The following is a 19,819-nucleotide window of genomic DNA, read 5'->3' on the forward strand; positions in this document are numbered from 1 at the left end:
TGGCACATGGTGGTCTTCAGCAGCAGCTCCAAAAACCCCTTGCAGAAGCACAGCCCTGATCCCCTCCTGGTATCCAGGGCGATGACACCAGATCCCATGACCTGGTTTCAAAACTCAGGAGAGAAGGCTGCAAACAGAGTTTTCTTTTTTATTTTTTTTCCTGGTGCTGTTTTACACTTGGCCATATGTTGGAAGTGTTTGTAAAATGCTTTAGGATCCTTTGAGAAAGGAACATGATGTTTAACTGTCACAAAATGCTGCTATTATGCAGCTACTAAACATAGTGTTTTGCAAACTGCACATCCTAGAATAAATTTTCCTCCTCACAAAAGCTTTTTGCAATGCACCTGCTATTTTGTCGTTCCCTGCCTTTCAGAAAACATGTTGATCCTTGAAGAAAAATAAATACAGACAGGGTTTTCAAGGATGTTTGAATGGCTTAGGAGCACAAATCCTTCCAAAAGGCCACAGCCCAAGGACATGTGTCCTTTGCCGTGTCTGCTCTGATTTCAGAGTGCTGTTGAGATGCTCCCCACACTTGGTATGGTCATAAATGATGTCTTGGGCTTCAGGTGACACCTGATAAAATGGTCCGGGCTTGTTGTGAATAAAAATGGTCAAAATGTTGCCAGGGCTTGATTTCAAGTTAAGTGGAACAATTTCAGTGGTTTGCTTCAGTGCTGGCATTGCTCGTGCTCTCTAAGGGGGAGCCATAGTCGATACACAGCCCTAATACTACAAACTAGTGCATATTGTAGAGGTACAGCCCAGCAGCTTGTGTAAGGTGAATGGGTTTCATTTCCTGGAGAGAGGCAGACAGGAGATCCTGGATATCCTCTCTGACCTCCCATTCTGCTTTCTCCAGTCTCCTGTGCCAGATCTGTGGGTGCCATGCAGATCTTATGGATCCTCACCTCACCTGCTTGGGCAGCTGAATCCTACCCAGGATTTGGGGTGCTTGTCATCTTTCCATGGATTTTGCATATTGGCATCCTGTTCCCAATTCCTGTGAAGTGAATCCTGATGCCTGGCTTGGATGGAGCTGTTATCAGCCACATCCCTAAACCAAATCCTCATAAACTGCTTGAGGAGCACCTAGGAGAGAGAGGTATTAGATATCTAATACAGGTGGAAGTTCCTGCTTTATAGCCTTTGGTCCCATTCCTCCTATCCTGAAGTTGTTTGTTCTTTCCAGCTCTAAATCTCTCTAGCAAAAACCCTTCTTTATTATACCCAGCCCAATGTTCTTCTGTTTCTGACTGGAGCTTCTGGATTTCTCCTGTTACCAGTTAAAAGCATTAATTAATACTAAAACTAGTGGCATGGAAGGAATCAGTTGGGACAAATCTCTCTTAAAGAGACAGATGGAGGGACCATCCACCACCCAGGCAAGAGCTGCCCCTGAAATTCAGGACAGAGTGGTGCTTCTAGCTCTACACTCATAAGCCTGACAACAAATATTGAACAGGACTCCTTCCTACAAAAAAAAAAAAAAAAAGTTTTTTCCATTGGATGAACAATGCATTTTAGTAGTGAGAGTGAGAGCAACATTTCTCCAAGACATTGATTTTTTTTTTTTTTTAAGAAAACTGTCACATCATATTTTCTGAAAAATCCCTTTGCCCAGGATTCTTCTCCTGGGAAGCTGTGAGGCCTCAGAGAAAAAGGAAAACAATATTATCTGATTTGCTTCTCCTGTGTTTTGCTGCTTTGGAATGTGGTTGGAGGTTGTTTATCCAACAGGTGGTTGTTTGATTGGTTTCATATGAATTATTTTAACTTAATGACCAATCACAGTCAGGCTGTGTCAGACTCTGGAGAGAGAATCATGAGATTCATTATCATTCTTTGTAGCCTTCTGTAAGTATTCTTTCTCTATTCTTTAGTACAGTTTTAGTATAGTATTCTTTAATATAATACCATAAAATGATAAGTTAGCCTTCTAAGAACATGGAGTCAGATTCACTCCTTCCTGCCATGGAGGACCGCAGAAAATACCACAGAAAACAACATCTTTCAGAATTTAGTAAACATTGTGGTTGTTTCAGAGTGTTTTCTGTACTGGAAGAGTTGAAATTAGAGAAACTCATAGGATTTTCACTCATGGACAATCCTGACCTGGCTGCATGAGTAGCCTTGAAGCCCAACAGGGTTTTTGTGTCTTCATCCCCCTCAGTGGATGGGCACGTGCTGCTGCAGCAGTTTGAAAGGATTATGCCTTTGGTCTCCCTTGGAAGCCGAGCCCCAGTCCTGAGCTCCTTCATGCTCTGCTGGCCTGGCTGGCCCTGGCTCGGCACACTGTGCTTTAATAACCCACGAGTTGTCTGCAGGCTGCCAGATTATTTATACTCCATCTGTTCTGCCTCATCTGTGGGCTCTCCAGCCCTTTTCCATGGCTGCTGCTTGCCTGGCTGGGAGACATGCATGGGGTCTTGGTTTGGAAAGTCAGGTGTCTGCTGAGGAAGGCAGGAGCCTCCCCTGAAATGGAAAATGTAAACCCCCTCCCTCTGAATTGTTATAAATTTGAAATTAAGGGGCTCTCAGGCAAAAATATGGGAGCAGGAATAAAAGTTTTTTGTTAGGGAAGAAAATGAAAAGATAAACAATGCAGTAAATCAAAACAACACTGACAGAGTCAGAACCCAACCTGACACCCTGTGGGTCAGGGTGTTGGCAGCACTCCCATTGAAATTGTGGCTGCAGCCTTCCTGCAGTGTCAGGGGTGGTTCTGCTGGAACAGGGATCCTGTAGAAAGGTGCAGGCTTCTTCTGAAGATCCAGGGGAAGAGGCACCTGCTGTTCCTCTGGGCAATCCAGTGGAGAAGCTGTGCTGGTGTTCCAGAATCTCCAGATTATATCCAGGTAGGAATGCTTGGCTCCTCCCTCTGGGCTCACATCTCCCAATGGGATGCTGTAATTCTTATCAGTCAAGCAGTGACATTCAATGGCCTGTTATCAGCAGATGTCTCCCCAGAGGGAGGAGTGGTTGTGGAAGAGATAAGGAAAACTGCCCACTTAACAGAAGACCACTGCCATCCAGATGGCAAACAGAATACAATTTGCTTGGCAATCCAGGACATGTGGCTTCCCAATCCCTTTGTTGTTCTGCTGTGTTTTTATCCACTCCTGCCTCAGCACTTATCTCTGTAAGAACCATGGGACACCACAGGGGGAGTCAAGAGGGTGAGATGCAGCCTGGTGCTACCTCTGTGAGCAGTGAACAGCTCTAACCCTCTCCAGCTCCCTCCTGACTGTCCAAGGCTGAGCAGGGATTTGGGTTGGGAGAGCAATCCAAGGAGGTGGGTGAAGCCAAGCCCTGTCTGAGGTGCCCCAGGGTCTGTTTGGCAGCACCATATGAAAGTCAGGGTTGGCAGGGAAATGCTAGAGGCAGTTCAAGCCAAGCAGATGGGATGAGTGAGAACCAGGTCCCTCAACCTTCCTCATCCCTCTGGCATGTGTAGTTTTCTTCATTGGGGATCTCTCAGGATGGGGAGAGGTCAGCAAAAGAGCCTTGTTTAGTTCAATCACTGCATCTAGCCTTGGTGTGAGGGAGCTTGTGACATCCTTAGCTCCTGCCTTCCACATCCCTGGGCAGTGTTTTTCACTTGGGGGGGCTGATGTGCACCTACAGCAGCATCTGCTCCTGTGTATGGGATGGGGATACCTAGAAGTCACCCATTTTAGGGCATTTTGTAAGGACATGAAGAGAGAGGGCAAGGAGGAATGGCTTAAAACTGAAAAAGGGAAGGTTTAGGTCAGATATTAGGAAGAAATTCTTTCATGTGGGGTTGGTGCCTTGGCTTAGATTGCCCAGAAGTTGTGGCTGCTCCGTCCCTGGAAGTGTCCAAGGCCAGGTGTGATGGGGCTTGGAACAACTTGGGACAGTGGAAAGTGTCCCTGTTCATGGCAGAGGCTCTAGAATGAGATGATCATTAATGTCTCTTCCAACCCAAACCATTCCATTAGTCTACTATTGTATGATCTAAAGGTGAATTAATGTCCTCCAAGAAAGCAAAAGCAGCTGTGGTCTGTAGCTGTTATCCAGGATGGTTGCATCTCACAGTGTGCATTGAATGAGCTCCTGATCCTCTCTGCTCTCACAAATTCCTGTTGATTTCTCAGTAATGATTCCTGCCATGATGTTACCGTGGGCAGCCTCAGGCCCTGCTCACACTTGAGGGGCTGTGTGTTGAGGGGATGTGAGCAGAGACACTGCAGGTTTCACTCTGAGCACTCAAGGAGCTGTTCCCACCTGTGCCACCCTTTCTGTGTGACTTTACCTTCCGTGAAATGGGACCTGGGTGTGTAACACAACCAGGTCTCACCAATGCTTGTGAAGTGCTGTGTCTCTGAGATGCTAAAAACCCAAACCAAGCTGTCCTGGTTTTGGGAAAATTTGGGTGAAAACCTCCAAAGGGGGCCCTTCCAGAAAGCAAACCCACACAGGCCATCACCCCAGCCAGTTCAGGAAGGATTCCTCAGAGAGCAGTCTGAGGAAGTTTATGTAACAGACACAGCACTCCCAGCACACAAAATGAACAATACCAGATGACACCACTCTCAAAAAGATGACAAATTCAGAAAGTTTCTCCTGGGGGTGGTTGCTCTGTTATCAGTCCCTCTGATGCTGGGGCAGCTGCTGCAGCCACAAGGTGCAAACTTGGTGTTTCCCAGGTCCCAGTCCAGAGCAGGTGTGAGTAGTTCAAAAAAGGGAAAGGAAAAACAGTCCAGGGAAAAATTTGGACTGCTTAGCTAAACTAACTAATGAGCAGAAGCAAAAAGCAGGAGAAAAGCAGAAGCAAGAGCAAAGCAAAAAGCAAAAGCAGCACTATGCACTGCCTCTTCTCTGTGTCCCACCAGCCATGGGTGTGCAGGCTGATGACAAAACAAAACTTTCACTCTTCAGAGCCGGTCTTGAAGGCACAGAATACAATATCCAGCATAAACAGGACGTACGAATGGGGATACAAGCATCCCTAGGACACAAACACACCAAAAAAACCCCAAGTGGATGAATATCCATCTTGTTTACCTCTGCCCATGCTTCCAGTGGCCAGGCAGAGCCAAGCAGGCGCTGTGTGGGAGGGGGATCTTTGCCCTAATGCCATCTGCCTTGGCCCGAGCCATACGGAGAAGGTGTGCTTGGATTTCGCCCGGCTACTCTGCAATGTTGCTGTTTCTATGGTAACTATTTTTTATTCAACAAGAGGAGCTTAAAATCCATAGGGCTAAATCCAGTCCTCGGCAGAAGCATCTGCAGTTTTTCAAGGGGCTCTTCAGTAGGTGCAGTTTGTAGCTGGCTCTCATTGCTTCAGGGTTGTGGTGTCTCTAAAACGTCCCTCCCAGCGCCCTTTCCTCATCATCCCGCCCCACATCTCCACATTTTGGTCTTTCTCTGATGGCTCTTGTCAGAGCAAGGGGACAGTTTGTACATGTTGTGTCTTACAGGGATTTCTGTCTCCCTGCAGAGAGTGCACCTTCAGGGAAAATTGCTCCGTGTTTAGCAGAGTAAGTTGGTGAATCACAAACAAGACTGATTCATCTGCAAATAACACAGAGGGTTGCATTGGGTAGCGTTTCTTTCTTTATTTTCTCTTTTTTTTTTCTCAATTAAAAAAACAAATGCCAGATTCCTGTGGAGGCAGTTTAAGCACTGCTATTACTGTGTTTGTGACTGGTTCCCACACGTGAGCTTTGTGATTAAAATTAGGCTATTAGGAACAGCCAGTTTCTTGGAGAAATTAGAGAGAAAAGATGGAGGGGAAGTGATTTCTTCAAAAATAAAAACCAAATCAACTAATACGTTCCCAGTTATACCAGATGGGGCCTGCTCCTCTGTGTCCTTTATTGGGGTAAACCAGGAGAGATGGGACTGAAGGCAAGAGTAGTTCACACTGTTAAAGGAGGCTCAGGTCAGTAATTTATTAAGTGGTCAGTGTTTCTAATTACCCTCTCAACCTTGCAGCTTTTTAGCATTCAGACTTAGTTCTGAATTTTACATGGAGTTGCAGTTTTGTAAATTGTGTGCATTTGACTGTCCTGGACCAAAAGAGCCCTGACTTCCAAAAATATTTGAAAATAAGCCTGAAATTTGAAAATTAGATGCAAATGCAAATTAGATGCCTTTTGCTCTTTTCATACACTACGTAAGCTGCTGTGTTTAAAATTATATTACTCCAGTGGTCTTGAGCAGAATGGGCTAAAAATGGAGATTTCACAATCTGAAAGCGATGCCCTTCCTTGGTTTTGGGGACACAGATAAAGCAGCCAGCTCTGTCAGAGTGCAGCTTCCCTGAGTGTCACAGACAAAAGCAGCTTAGCCAGGTCCCCCTGCTCTATCAGCTTTACCCAGTGCACTGTAAAATTACCTGAGCTCCACTCTTGTGACAGGGACAAAATTGAGTTTATTTACAGCCAAATGGCATTTTTTAGCAGAAATTACATTTGTTGACCTGGTATTTAGCTACCAGGTTGGGCAAATGGCAGTGATGATGATTTTGAAATTTCTGAGTCCATCACCTAAAACTAAAACTTACTGACTTAATTATCAGGACTTAAGCATGTCACCCACACAGGTACTTCCCTAAGGCTTACTCAGATCCTGAAGAGTTGCAGTGCTTTTCTAAATCTGTTTGTGGATCTCTCTTGGAGTGACATTTAGGCTTCCATGTCACCTGGCATTTCTGAAATCCACACTGCTGGTGGCTTGTTAGCTGTGAGGGAGAAAATTATGTGGCTATCTCAGACCCTAAAGAAAGAAGGGAATTTGGGAAGGGAATAAACTCCCTAACCTGGGAATTTGGAGCCTGTTTCTGCTCCTAGTACTGTGGCTAACTTGTTAGTTGACCTCCAGATGTGCAGTTCCCAGTTCTGTGTGTGATGCTGGATGCAGTGAGCTGTTACAAAGCCCATCAGTGATTTTTGCAGGATAATTACAGAAACACAAGCCATGTAAAGATGGAAATCATGGTGCAGATGTGTATCAAAGCAGGGCTGTCTTTCAGGTGGCCCAGAGGGTCACAGCCTGTGCATTTGCAAATGCACCCCCTGCTCTAAGGCTGTGAGCATGGGGGTGAGTTTAATTGCTTTTTTTGGGATTATAGTGAGAGCTGTGACAGCTCTGGCTGTTGCCAGTGGGTTTGGACTGTGAGTGACAGACGTTCATTGAGGGCTTTTGCAGTGCTCCACTCATTACCCCTGAGCTGTAATCCATCATGTTGGAGACTGTGACCCTTGGAGTGAGCAGCTGTGCTGCCCGTGCCACGTTTATTTGTTGAATGTTTTGTGGCACGGTTTTTCACTTTGCTCTGAGGGACTCTTCTGAACCCTTGTTGACTGTCAGTCCAGGTCACTTGGCTGCTCCTCAGCAGCCAGAGGGTGTTTGCATTGCCCTCTCAGGGCTTGTGAACCCCAGGACAGGCAATCCTCTGGTGTAAATTATAGAATCACAGAATCATTGCCTCATTTAGTTTGGAAAACACCTCCAAGATTGAATCCAACCATTAACCCATGACTGCCAAGCCCACCACTAAACCAGGTCCCCAAATGCCACATCTGCACAACTTTTAAATCCCTCCAGGGATGGTGACTCCAGCACTTCCCTGGGCAGCCTGTGCCAATGCTTGGCAGCCCATTCAGTGTAGAAATTTTTCCTAATATCCAGAGCAAACTTCTGTGTGGTCAGCCAGGCTGCTCCTGGGAAGCACTGACAGCCAGCAGGAGTAAAAGCCCACCATGCATGAGGCTTTAAAATGCTCCAGCTGGTCAAAACTATTCTGCCTGTTGATCTCCATTTCAAAGGAAATTGAGTCACTCGGAGAAGTTGCTAGAAAATAATGGCTGGTGACATCCTCGCTGGTGGCATTGAATGCTGTGAAATAGCAGCAAAGGGTCGAATTCTGCCACCCATTATCATGTCAGGCATTTCTTTTGTTCAGCTGCAGAGCCTGGCGGGGACCAGGAGAAAGTCTCACCCCTCCAGTCCTTTCCTTGTAGCTGCTTTTATTAAACAGGCGTCGTTCCTGTCAACGTGAATAAAGGGAAGAGAGAGCAGTTCATTATCCAGTGTATCACTTTGAGTCTAATACTAATTAAAAGCTTTGCCATCACTTCTCTGGAACCTATTCTTAGAAATTATGTAAATTAATTGGAGTTTTGAAGAGGAGCATATGCCAAATCCTAAGTAATTCCCTGCTGGCTGAGGCAGCTCCAGCGCTGGAACCAGAGAATGGCATCAGGAATCTTTTTTCTTTCCTTTTGTGGCTGCAAAAATATAAAACTGCTTTGGTAAATTCTGATGATTCTCTTTAGCCGGTATACAAGACAGATCAAATATCCAGACCCTGACCATTTTCCAGAGAGGTGCAGTACAAAGGCTTTTTCTCCATGAAAGCTTTTCCATCTCAAAAATGACATTTAACACAGAAAGGGCTTTTACATCCTCAGCATTTCTCAAAAGAAATGCATGTTTCTGCTTCAAAGAGGATTTTGACCCTCAATAGGAAGACGTACTTGAGATCCTGTGAACTCCCCTTGTGAGTTCACTCTTGCTACTAATTTAATGGGGAAAAATATTTACTTGCTGTGCTGAAAGACAAGGGAGATTTGATCCCAAGGTACACAGTGCTTTTGAAGTAAAATACTTTTAAATATTATTAGTGGGGTTTTTTTCCCCATCTGATTATTTTTCCCCTTTGAAAAAAAAGCCAAAACAAATAGAAGGAGAAACACCAAAGAAAATGGTTCAGATAAAAAGGAGAAGCAGTGTGGTTTGGTGTCAGTATATTTTGGTCTCAATCAACAAATCACTTTAAAAGTTGATTAAACTACTTGTGTGTTTAAAGATAAACATGATTAAGTACTTTGGTGGATCTTGGCTTATTACACATTGAGGCTGGATCCGAGCGTGAGTTGAATCATGGAACATTTGTGGGGAGATGCTGATTCCAGGTGCACATTTTGCAAAGTTCCTTTTTCTTTACAACCTCACCCTGAGGATCAAGAGAATCAGAGTGTGGATCCTCATGCAGGAGGAGGCAGCCCTCCAGTCCAGATGCTATTTTTCCTTTAGGGGTTTAAAGTTCAGTGCTGATGATACTGGAGTTTTGCAGCCATCATCTTTTCCCTCTGAAGCTTTTTCAGTATTAAAGGTGGCAGTTTTTGATAGGATCTTAAAGCTCATCTCCTTCCACTCCCCTGCCACGGGCAGAGACACCTTCCACTATCCCAGGTTGCTGGCCATGAACACTTCCAGGGATGGACATCCACAACTTCTCAGGGAAACCTTTCTTAGTGACTCAGTTCCCTCACAGTAAAGAATTTGTTCCTAATATCTGATTTAAATCTGCCTTTTTTCAGCTTAAAACCACTCTGCCTCATCCTATCATTGCAGCCCGTATGAAAAGGATGCTCAAACTCCTGGATGTCTGCTCCATCCTCAACCATTAGTCCTTTGGGCTCTGGGCCATTATTCTTAAATATTCCTCATCAGTATTTTCTTCTGCTTTGAGACAAAATTCATTATTGTTCTGTTGGTTTTTTCTGTTTCTTGTTTCTCACCAAAAAGGGCTCAGTAACACTGCAGGTTGGTAGGATGAAAACAACCATTCATTTAGCTGTGGTTGGAGCTTGTAAAAATCCTTATCTCTAGCAGCAGTTGGAATGGAAGATCCCAAAATAGAAGTTGTTAAGCCCTTACAAGTGCAGACAGTTCTTGGGAAAAGAAAGCACAATGAAACACAACTTTGGATCAATAGAAAATCATTTTAGAGCAAGAATACCATGTGTAGCAATGAATGTAGATGGGATTGTTGTTGCTAACCACTTATTCGATAGCAAGCTTTCTGCATGTATTTTGGAGTAGGCTGTGAGTGTGTGCTAAATACAGCATCATCTCTCTTCATGCTTGTATTGGCTAATGCACCAGTGGTTTAGAAATACTGTGGGACATTTTTATTGAATGAACACAAAATGCAGTCATTACCCTGGAATTAGGGTGGCAGCTTGTGTGGCTGTTAGATAGGGATCACAAGGGATGGAGTAATTAGGTGTTAAACTAAACTGGTGGCAAACCAGGGAGTTGAATCTGGGTTGCTCCTGAATTTCAGGACTGCATTCTGCATCCCCAGAGCTGCTGTGGGGAGCCCTCTGTGTGTAGCCTGTGGTGCAGCCAAGTTTTATCCCAGGTGGAAGTGTTGTGTTGGGGATGTGCTTGAACACAGCTGCCTGTTTTCCTACCATCATCTTCTCTGGTTGCCCACATTTTGGGTCTGCTTTCACTGTCCAGGCTCTAATCCATTTCCAGTCTCCTGGCTGGAAAAAAATACCTTTCCATATTTCCAGCCCAGTGCTTGTTTTGGTGCCCTGCAGGTGCTGGACATCCATCTGGGTAAATCAGGGCCATGCTGAGCTGTTTGCATCCATCTTGTGCATTACTCTGGAGGGCTTCAGTTTGAGTCTTGGCACCTCTGGACTCTCAGTTGCTCCCAGAGGGTGATGTTGGTGGCAGAGGTGGAGAGGCTCTGCCCACAGGAGATTTTCAAGCAGCAGTTCCTTAGCCAGGTCCTCACTTTGGTGAGCACAATCTCCTTGTGGACCAAATTCTGGTGGGATGCCTGAGATGGGCATAAACTCTGTGCTTTAGGTATGATGGGCTTGGTGCTGTAGATATGTCCTCTAAGACTGAGGTTGTCCCCTCTCTTTCTGTGGTTGGGTTGGCATGAAAGGAACACAGGACCAGCTGACAAAACCCACATGGATGTCTTTCAAACAGATTTTCAGATGTATTGGCTGCTTCTTGGTGTCACCACATGTTCCTCTTCCCACAGGACCATGCTGATTTGAGAAACCACTTCTTCACTGTGGGGATGAAGCTGGAGGCAGTGAATATGAGGGAGCCATTTCATATCTGTCCTGCATCAGTGACCAAGGTGAGTGCTCAGAAAGGAGGGATGGAAAGAACTTGTCTGGGAAACCCTTCCTGATTTCCACTGCATTTAGGAAAAAATGTAGTGGAAATTAGGAAGGTACTTTTAAAAAAAGGAGTGATTCTTAAGTGGCTGGAGAACACATTAAAGAATAGGTTTAAAATCCATGAATGTTCCTAATTAATTCTTTCTTTCCCACATACATCACCAGCTGATTCCATGCACTCAAAACCAATGGGAATGAGCACATTCATCTACCACTTGCATGCAAAAAAAAAGGATCCCTCTTTTGTCTTTATCTCGCCTCCATCCATATGTATTTTCCCTGCCCATCTGAGAAACCTTTGGAAATAAAACAGCTGCATGGAGGTGGTGGCTGGATATTTAATCCACACACTCAAATACAAGAGAGAGGAAAGCTCTGGGGTCTTCAGGATCATCTCCAGTGTCTGCTCAGCTGTGGGACCCTGAACCTCAGCACTTTCCATTGCTTCATTTCACCCATCTCTAAAACTTAGACTTTGATCTCTTGGGTAGAAACACTTTGATGCAAAGATTTAAGTGAAAGCAAATTATTTTCAGTAGTTTGATGCCCAGGTTTGACTGTTTCAGCTTTCTATGTTACCTAATGTTTGCAGCAAATCTAAGCCCTGATTTTGGTCTCTTCTTTTTCACCCCTTAGGTTTTTAACAATCATTATTTACAAGTGACCATTGATGACTTGAGACCTGAACCCAGCAAAATCTCAATGCTTTGCCATGCAGATTCCTTGGGGATCTTGCCAATACAGTGGTGCCTTAAAAATGGAGTCAATCTCACACCTCCCAAGGGTTTGTATTCCTTCTCAGTGATTTTTTGGGTTTACTCTGAAGCACGTTTGCTTGCTATTATTGCCTTTAAAATTGTGCTGGTGGTTGCTGCAGAGCATCAGCTGAAGTATCTCAAGCCAGAGTAGTTCTCTGGAATGATTGGGGCTGTTCTGAACATGAACATCTCAGCAAATGTTTCTTGCTGGTGGATTGATGTCCCTGTGCTTTGAAGTCTGATTAAGGTTTGTGAAATCGTCATGAATTCCTGTGGGATGAATCCTAGCAGTTCTTTGTGTGTGTAGAGAGCAAAAGCAGCATTAAAACTCCAATCACTGCAGAGGCAAACCCTGTTTCATCCATGTCAGTACAACACTGAGGCCAAGCAGAGCTCCTAAATCTGGATGTCTGAGCTAAAAACAGCTGCCTGCCCAGGAGTGTGGAGGGATTTCCTTGGCTGTCTCAACAAATCCCAGGGCACACTGCAAGCAGTGTTCAGGTCACAGCCAGGAGAAACAGCCTCCAGCCCTGCTGTTCCTCAACTTTGCAGCGCTGCAGTTAATTACTCCCAACTTCAGACAACCACCTGTGGTGCTCTAGCAATATTTCTTTGCTTGCAAAATGTGTTGGTTCGCTGGAATTTCAAGTTTTTGAAGCTGGCTGGGTTGTTGGTCTGTTGCCAGAAATCAGTGTTGCTTGGGAGTAAGAAATGCCTCAAAAAAAAAAAATTAAGCTAAGTTTTGTGTATGAACTTTTGCCTTCATTTTGGAAAAAGCATGATGCTGCCAAAGCCAGGGAAGGGAAGGGTTATTCCCTACCAGATTCAGAATCCTCTTATGTATATCCAGAGTGTAATTTGAAATTCCCACCAAAGTCCTGGAGCCCTGTGCCTGCAGCTGCATACAGTGCATCCATGATTGCTCTGCTGCTTCTGCTGAAATAAATCTGCTGTCTGGGGCTTCAGCTCTCTCCTGCTGAAACCCAGGTGTAATGATAATGCCTGTGTAAGCACTCACTGATACTGGCCAGAAAAGTTGCTAGAAATCAAAGTAAATGGAATATTTTGGGGATTTTCCTCCGAAATTTACATGCAGCTTGTCCAGGCAGGATAATTAACTGAAGGAGACCATAAGGCTTAAAAATTTCCAGTCCATGCTGACACAAAGCCTGTCTGAGATGCTGGTTTATAGGTCAAGTGTGTGTGAAGTCTATTTTAGATGCCAACATTTGAAGGCGTATCTGAAGCATCTGTCATGTGAATATTTTTCAGCTTGGCCAAGTCTGGTGGGAGGTGTCCCTGCCCATGGCAAGGGGTGGAACTGGGTCACCCCCCAGGCCCCTTCCAGCCCAAACCATTCTGTGTTTCTGTGATCTTGTGTGGTGCTTGGTTATTGGGATCCACCTGGGCACCTGAGGAGGTGCAGAAAGTCTGTCCTTATTCCCCTGGTGAAAATCAAATTGGCTTTCTGCTCTGAGATCAGAAATCCTGGGGGAAAGCTATTAAAAAAGCAAAAAGCCAGTGGCAGATAGATGCATTCTATGTGTTGCTGTATTTTTTATACTGTGTATAAGGGCTGCATGTCCACACTGAATTTTAGCACCTTAAAACCTTTTCTATGGGCAGACACTTTCTTTGAGTTACTAAAATGTAATCAGATATTAGAATGAGTCATTTGAAAATAAGCACAAACTAAACACAACAAAAACCCCAAAACCACTAAAAAAGAAAGCAGATGGAAAGTGAAAAGCATCCAAACCCCTGTTTAATATAGGCTTGACAAGGAGGTTTTCTGATCTCAAAATCAACTGATTTTTTTTTGGTCAGAACAATATGCCAGGTTGGGATATTAGAGTTTGGAGTTCTTTATTTGTCTGATATCCATTCTCTTTCCTTTTTGCTTATCAGGGCTTTATTGAAGACAAACAAAGAGTAAATGGGTCATGAACAGGAGGTGCAAATATTTGCTACTCGAAATAGAGAGCAGTATTTTCCTGTACAGTGCCAAAAATGAATACCCATTAACTGCTGCTGTATAAACATTGAACAAGCTCTGTTTATATTTATTAGAGCAGGATTTATAGACCACTTCCCTTTAGAGTAACAATCATTGTTTTATGAGCTATTATTAAGTGGGGAAAAAAAAAACATTTTGATAATGTTCCTTGTTGTAAAGCTTACTAAGGAAAAGCCACTTCCAAATCCTCCAGTACATTTGTGTTGTTATATTTGCTTTGAATTAGCTTCTCATGCTGGGCTCTTCCATGCCCAGAGCTGAGGTGACAAACATGGTGAAGGTGTTGCATTTTTGAGGAGTTGTGCAAACACAGCTCTCAGTGCTGTCCCTTGGGCTGAGCCTTGCAGGGTGTGAGTGCCACATGCTGATGGAGGCACTGGGTACCTGGTACCTCCCTGTGTGCTGAGGGAGGCAGCTGGGAGCAGGACCACAGAATCAGGGATCAGTGAGGTTGGAAAAGACCTCCAGGCAGGCTGAGTCATTGAATCCATCTTTTGATGGCCACCTTGTCATCCACACCACAGCACTGAGTGTCCAGTTGTTTCTTATCACTTCCAGGGGTGGGCACTCTGCCCCTTCCCTGGGAAGCCCATTCCAATTCTTGACAACCCTTTAAGTTGGAAGAAGATATTAGGAAGACAATATTAGGAAGAAATTCTTCCTAATATCCACCCTGACCCTCCCCTAGCACAGCTTAGTGTCATTCCCTCTCCTCCTGTCCCTGTTCCCTTGGAGCACAGCCCGATCCCCCTGGCTGTCCCCTGTGGCATTCACATTCTCTGAAAAATCCCTTCGCCCAGGATTTTCTCCTGGGAAGTTGAGAAGCTTCAGAGAAAAAGTAAAACAAATTTTTATCTGATCTGCTTCTCCTGTGTTGTGCTCACATGTGGAATGTGTTTGGAGATTATTTATCCACAGGTGATTGTTTCATTGGGTTCTGCTGTGAGTTGTTTGATTCTTTGGCTAATCAGGGCCAAGCTGTGTCAGGACTCTGGAGAGAGTCATGAGTTTTCATTATTACCTTTTTAGCCTTGTGTAAGTATCCTTTCTGTATTCTTTAGTTTAGTTTAGTTTAGTATTCTTTAGTATTCTTTAATATAATATAGTATCATAAAATAATAATTAGCCTTCTGAGAGCATGGAGTCAGATTCAGTTCCTTCCTTCATTGGGGCAAATTCTGCAATACAATAGTCCCCTCCCGTCAGGGACTTGTGCAGAGCCACCAGGTCATCCCTGAGTCTCCTTTTCTCCAGGCTGAGCCCCTTCCCAGCTCCCTCAGGTTCTCCAGACCCTTCCCAGCTCCATCCCTTCCCTGGGCAGCTCCAGCCCCTCCAGAGCTCTGTGGCCATGAAGGCCTGGAACTGGCGACAGCCATTGAGGTACAGCCTCACCATGCAAAGGCCACAGACAAGTCAGGGCTCATTTGAAGTCCAAATGAAAAAAACCCAAAAAAACCCCAGAAAACTGGGAGATTTAGTGTTTTCAAAAAATTGTCTGTGAGGAAATGAGCTGCAGTGCAAAGGCCCAAAACATGCCAAAACTAAGCTCAGAGATGTTGCAAAAGCAGGAGAAAAAGTCAAGGAGGAAGACACAACTTGGAGGGGAAGATATGAGGGACGTGGCATGGATAGTTAAAACAAAAAACAAACAAACAAAAACAAAACAAAAAACAAAACAAAACAAACAAACAAAAAAAATAAAAAAAAAAACCAAGAAAAAAATCTTCTCCAAAGTCAAAGCCATCAAAAGGCAGGACATATGCCATCAAGGGCAGGCACATGCAGCAAAGCTTGCCAAAATTGATCCCCACTTAAGTCCAAAACTGAAAAGATGGACTTAGGAACACTCTGGAATGGAGATACCATCAAAGGAAATTGTAATTGGAGAGGGAAAATAAAGAAATTTGGGAAATTTAGTGACTCTAAGAAAATGGACTGGGATTATATCAAGTGCAGTGCGAAGGACCAAACCAGGCCAAAACGAAGCTCACAGATGTTGCAAAAGCAGGGGAAAAAAATCAGAGGAAGACACAAGATGAAGGGGAAGATATGAGGGACATGGCATGGATACTTAAAAAAAAAAAAGCAAAAATCTTTCCCAAAGTCAAAGCCATCAAAAGGCATGGCATGCCATCAAGGGCAGAGACATGCATCAAAGATTCCTCTATTGGTCCCCATTGAAATCGCAACATTCCGTTCCCCTTGGAATCTTGCGAACCCAAAAAAAAAGGCTTCCAAACACCCTGGAAAGGAGATGGTTCATGAGAAATCAATTCCTGGGTGTTCCTCCCTTAGAACCCTCCTTGTGCTGCTGTGGGGAATTATTTTTACCTTCCCCGCTGCCCTCCTGGCTTCCATTCCTGCTGAAGCCTGAAGGAAAAGGCTTCCAGTGGTTCCAGTGGTGCAGGGCACAGCGGGGCAGTTGTGTGGTGACAGCACAGTCTGGTTTTTGTACCTCACTAAAACACCTCTAGTGGGCCTTTTCCATCCACTCTGTTAACATCTGCGTAGCTTAAAATCAAGATGCAAAACCCATCCACGAGGGGTTTGAATTGGAGATAAAAAAAGAGATCAAGTGCTGTCACTATGATATTTTTTGAAAATTTTTAGTTTCCCAGGATTTTTTTCCTGGGAAGCTGAGAAGCCTCAGAGAGGAATACAACCAGTAATTGTCTGATTGTTGCTTTTGTATTTGTTGCTTTGGGAATGTGGCTTGGACATTGTTTACCAGCAGGTGAATGTTTGATTGGTTCTATGTGAATTGTTTTAATTTAATGACCAATCATGGTCTAGCTGTGTCAAGGTTCTGAGGAATTACAGGGTTTTATTATTTATTCTTATTAAACCTTCTGTTGTATCTTTTTTCTTTCTTTAGTGTAGTTTTAGTATAGCATTTTTTAATATAATATAGTATAATAATAAATCAGCTTTCTGAAAACAAGAAACCAGATTCTCATCTCTCACCTCGTCCTAGAAACCCTCACACCACAAAGTGTGAAGAAAATACTGTTGCAGAAATTGTTGAAAAACAGTGCAAGGATATTTTGTGTATGAAAAAAGAACGTTTTTTACAAGTAACTACCCTTTTTTCCTTCCCTGTGCATGTTTAGTTTTTTAATTATTATGCACTTTAATGCCCCACAGAGACAGGCATCATAGCTCAAGGCTTTATCTCAGTAATTTGCTTATCATGAATGCAATTACTAGGAATAGAAATCGTCTTATCCAAGATACTTGGATCTTAGCAGGATGCTTGGCATGTTGTTTGCAAAAATTTTGCCTCCTTTTTTTGGGATCTGGCAGACTGGTAGGGGATTATACTCAGTATTCCAGTCCTTGCCTATTAAAAAAAAGCCACAATTTCCATTGTCATAAATGATTCATTCACATTTGGTCTTGAGTGTCCGTTTTTGACTATCAAGGCAAAAGGCATTTAGGGGTGTTCTGTGAAATGAGGCCAAGCTGAGATTTCTAGGGAGATTGAGGGGAGATTTTGGCCTTTGGGTGACTCCTGAAACTTTCCAGTAGGAGTAGTTCTGCAGTAATGTCATTAGAGTATCCTCAAGCCCCTGGACAGGATTAGCACTCACTGGTTTCAAGCACTGCAAAAATAGAGACTTAAGAGGCAAGCCAAAAAAAGCCCACAAAAGCAAATTAAAAAAAACCCCTGACACATCTGTCCCAAGAATTTATTGCTAAATTGCCAAATAGGAATAGTGGATGAGCAGAGGTCTGATTTGTCTTTCTGTGATGGAACTCCTTGAGAGATGCTCATATAAAGGAATCTCTTAACTTTACCTGGAAGCAGAGGCTGAAGGGATGATCTACTTGCTGAGGCTGTTTGAGGGAGATCTGCATTCATTTTCCTGCTTTGCTCCAAATTTCTGTAACATTTTTACTGTGATGGGATTCAGCTCACACACCCTGAGCTGCTGGGGAGCCAGTCAGGAAGGGTACATGAATGAAGAGAGGGGAATTTATCTCCTGCTTTGAGAGGGAGGATGGATCAGCTCCTGATTATGCTGATCCCCTCCCTCTCCACTCCTGAGGAAGCAGCAGATATCCCATGTCCAGCTCCATCACCTTGTCCACCTTTTATACAGCTAAAAGCAGGACAAAGAAGTCTATTTTCCCATATGGAAATCTGGCACAGTGGCATTTCATTAGTTATGGGTTTGTTAAAAGTTGGGAGATGCTCACATAAAAGGGAAAAAAGGGGAAATAATGATGTCTTACTACTTTTTGGTGGAGAGTTGGCAGTGAAATGCAGATGTGTGAGTGGAGCTGGAGGAGCCATTGGCTCTCATGTTGTGTGACCAGGGGTCCTGCTGACACTGCAGGGGTCACTGAGGCAGGATGAGATGCTGAAACACAAATATTCATCTGCTTGTGGTCTGTTTTGTCCTCTCTCTGTGGTGTGGAGTGGTGGCTGATGGCTCTTTTTGTTTCGCCCTCCTGCAGGTTACTCTGGCCAGGACTTTGACTGGGCAGACTACCAGAAGCAGTGTGGAGCTGAGGCAGCACCTCACCTGTGCTTTAGAAATGTAAGTTCTTCCTTTTGCTCCTGTCCAGCCATGTGAAACAAAACAGCTTGCACAGAAAAGCTGCTGCAAGGCTTTGAGGGGTGCCTCCCAGAGCACCATGAGGATGCCTTAGGAAGGAAACTGGGGGAATATTCCAGGTTTCCATCCCTAAAAGTGAAAAAACTTATTTTAGTCTTGTCTTTATCTGTAATTATCCTGCTCTTCATCCCCTCTCTGGTTTTGTACAGCACTATAAGGATCTCATCTGGTTATTGCTATTAATTCAAGTGCTACTAAAAATAATTCAGGTAAAGAAATTGCATAGTATCATTTGTCCCTTTTTACATTTTAGGTGTTCTCTCTGTATCCCAGGGATACAGAGAAACCAAACCACATGTATTAAAATGCTAAATGTTGAAAATGTAGGAGATGATGATTAACCCTCATGGATGTTCTGGTCCTTGGGACAGTTCATGTCCTTCCCTAATGCAGCAACAGTGATGTGAGAGTGATGGATGCCATTAAGATTCACAGGTTTTGAAATAATCTTTTGCAGGCTGTTTTATGACAATGACAGTCCTGTGTGGCTTGATCTGACATCAGTCTGATTCATGCAGCCTTCTGCCTTTCCCAGCAACCTGGTGCTCTCCTTCATGTGCCCATCAGCTGATGGAGGTTGAGATCCCATCAATAAATACTCCTGATGGTGGTACCTAAATGTTAGTGCACCTAAAATGAGCACAGAAAGCTTTGCAAAATGAAGTGATGTGGTGAATGATGAACAGACAGGTTTCTGTAGGAATTGTACAGATTTTCACTGGGCTCAGAAATCACAGGACTGAGGGATGTGGTGTTTATGGATAGCAGAATGGAGACAGGCACCAGCTTTGGTTTTCCATGGCCTTCCTCATCTGTGGTGGCCTAGGGGAAGCCTGGCTTGGAAGCTTTGATGGTGAATTAGTCAATTTTTTATTGATGAACTCACAGTACCATGAACAGTCTGACTTGGGAGTCAAACCAGGGTAAGGATTTCTTAGCCCCATAAAGGCCCTTTTCCTGAAAGGACTTAAAGCAAAGATTTCCAGCAGTCCTGAGGGAAGCTGCATCACACAAATACAGTGGGGCTATTTTTACATTTCTCTTCTGCAAGCATCCCTACCTTTTCTTTATATCTCTTTTAATTTTGCCAAGTAGTGAATCTCTTCTCTCAGCAGAGAAAAGTTTCTGCATAGTATCCTCTAAGATTAAGTCAGGTCTGGGCATTTTTTGGTCCTTTTTTCTTTTTTTTTAAGGAAACATTCACCAAATGAACATGTGTCTCTTATTCTTCCACTCTCAATAACACAATTCTTTTCAGAGGTAGCTGCTCTGCTGTCACTTGTGCAGCCTCCTGGCTGGCTGATCCCCTTGAATTGTGGCTGTGAGGGGCTCTTTGATGGAAGATTTTTTTGCATCTCCCACCTCGTGCAGCCAGACGTGGTGCTGGCAGTGGAGGTGCTGGAGCTGTTTCCCCAGGAGGGATTTTTAACAAGGAGAGGCAGTTATGGAATG

At 44.0% G+C, this 19,819-nt stretch overlaps 1 protein-coding gene across 3 annotated transcripts in view; it reads left to right on the forward strand.

The window, feature by feature from the left end:
- Positions 1–19,819, forward strand: part of SFMBT2 (Scm like with four mbt domains 2) — a 116,887-nt gene that overhangs the window by 61,844 nt on the left and 35,224 nt on the right. For all 3 annotated transcript variants that reach the window (XM_064703064.1, XM_064703063.1, XM_064703065.1), the window contains 3 exons: positions 10,826–10,927; positions 11,607–11,754; positions 18,207–18,289. In XM_064703064.1, coding sequence (XP_064559134.1) covers positions 10,826–10,927; positions 11,607–11,754; positions 18,207–18,289 — 333 coding nt within the window. The remainder of the gene's footprint in view (positions 1–10,825; positions 10,928–11,606; positions 11,755–18,206; positions 18,290–19,819) is intronic.

Source organism: Zonotrichia leucophrys, chromosome 1A (assembly GCF_028769735.1).
Source record: "Zonotrichia leucophrys gambelii isolate GWCS_2022_RI chromosome 1A, RI_Zleu_2.0, whole genome shotgun sequence".
NCBI classification, from domain to species: domain Eukaryota; kingdom Metazoa; phylum Chordata; class Aves; order Passeriformes; family Passerellidae; genus Zonotrichia; species Zonotrichia leucophrys.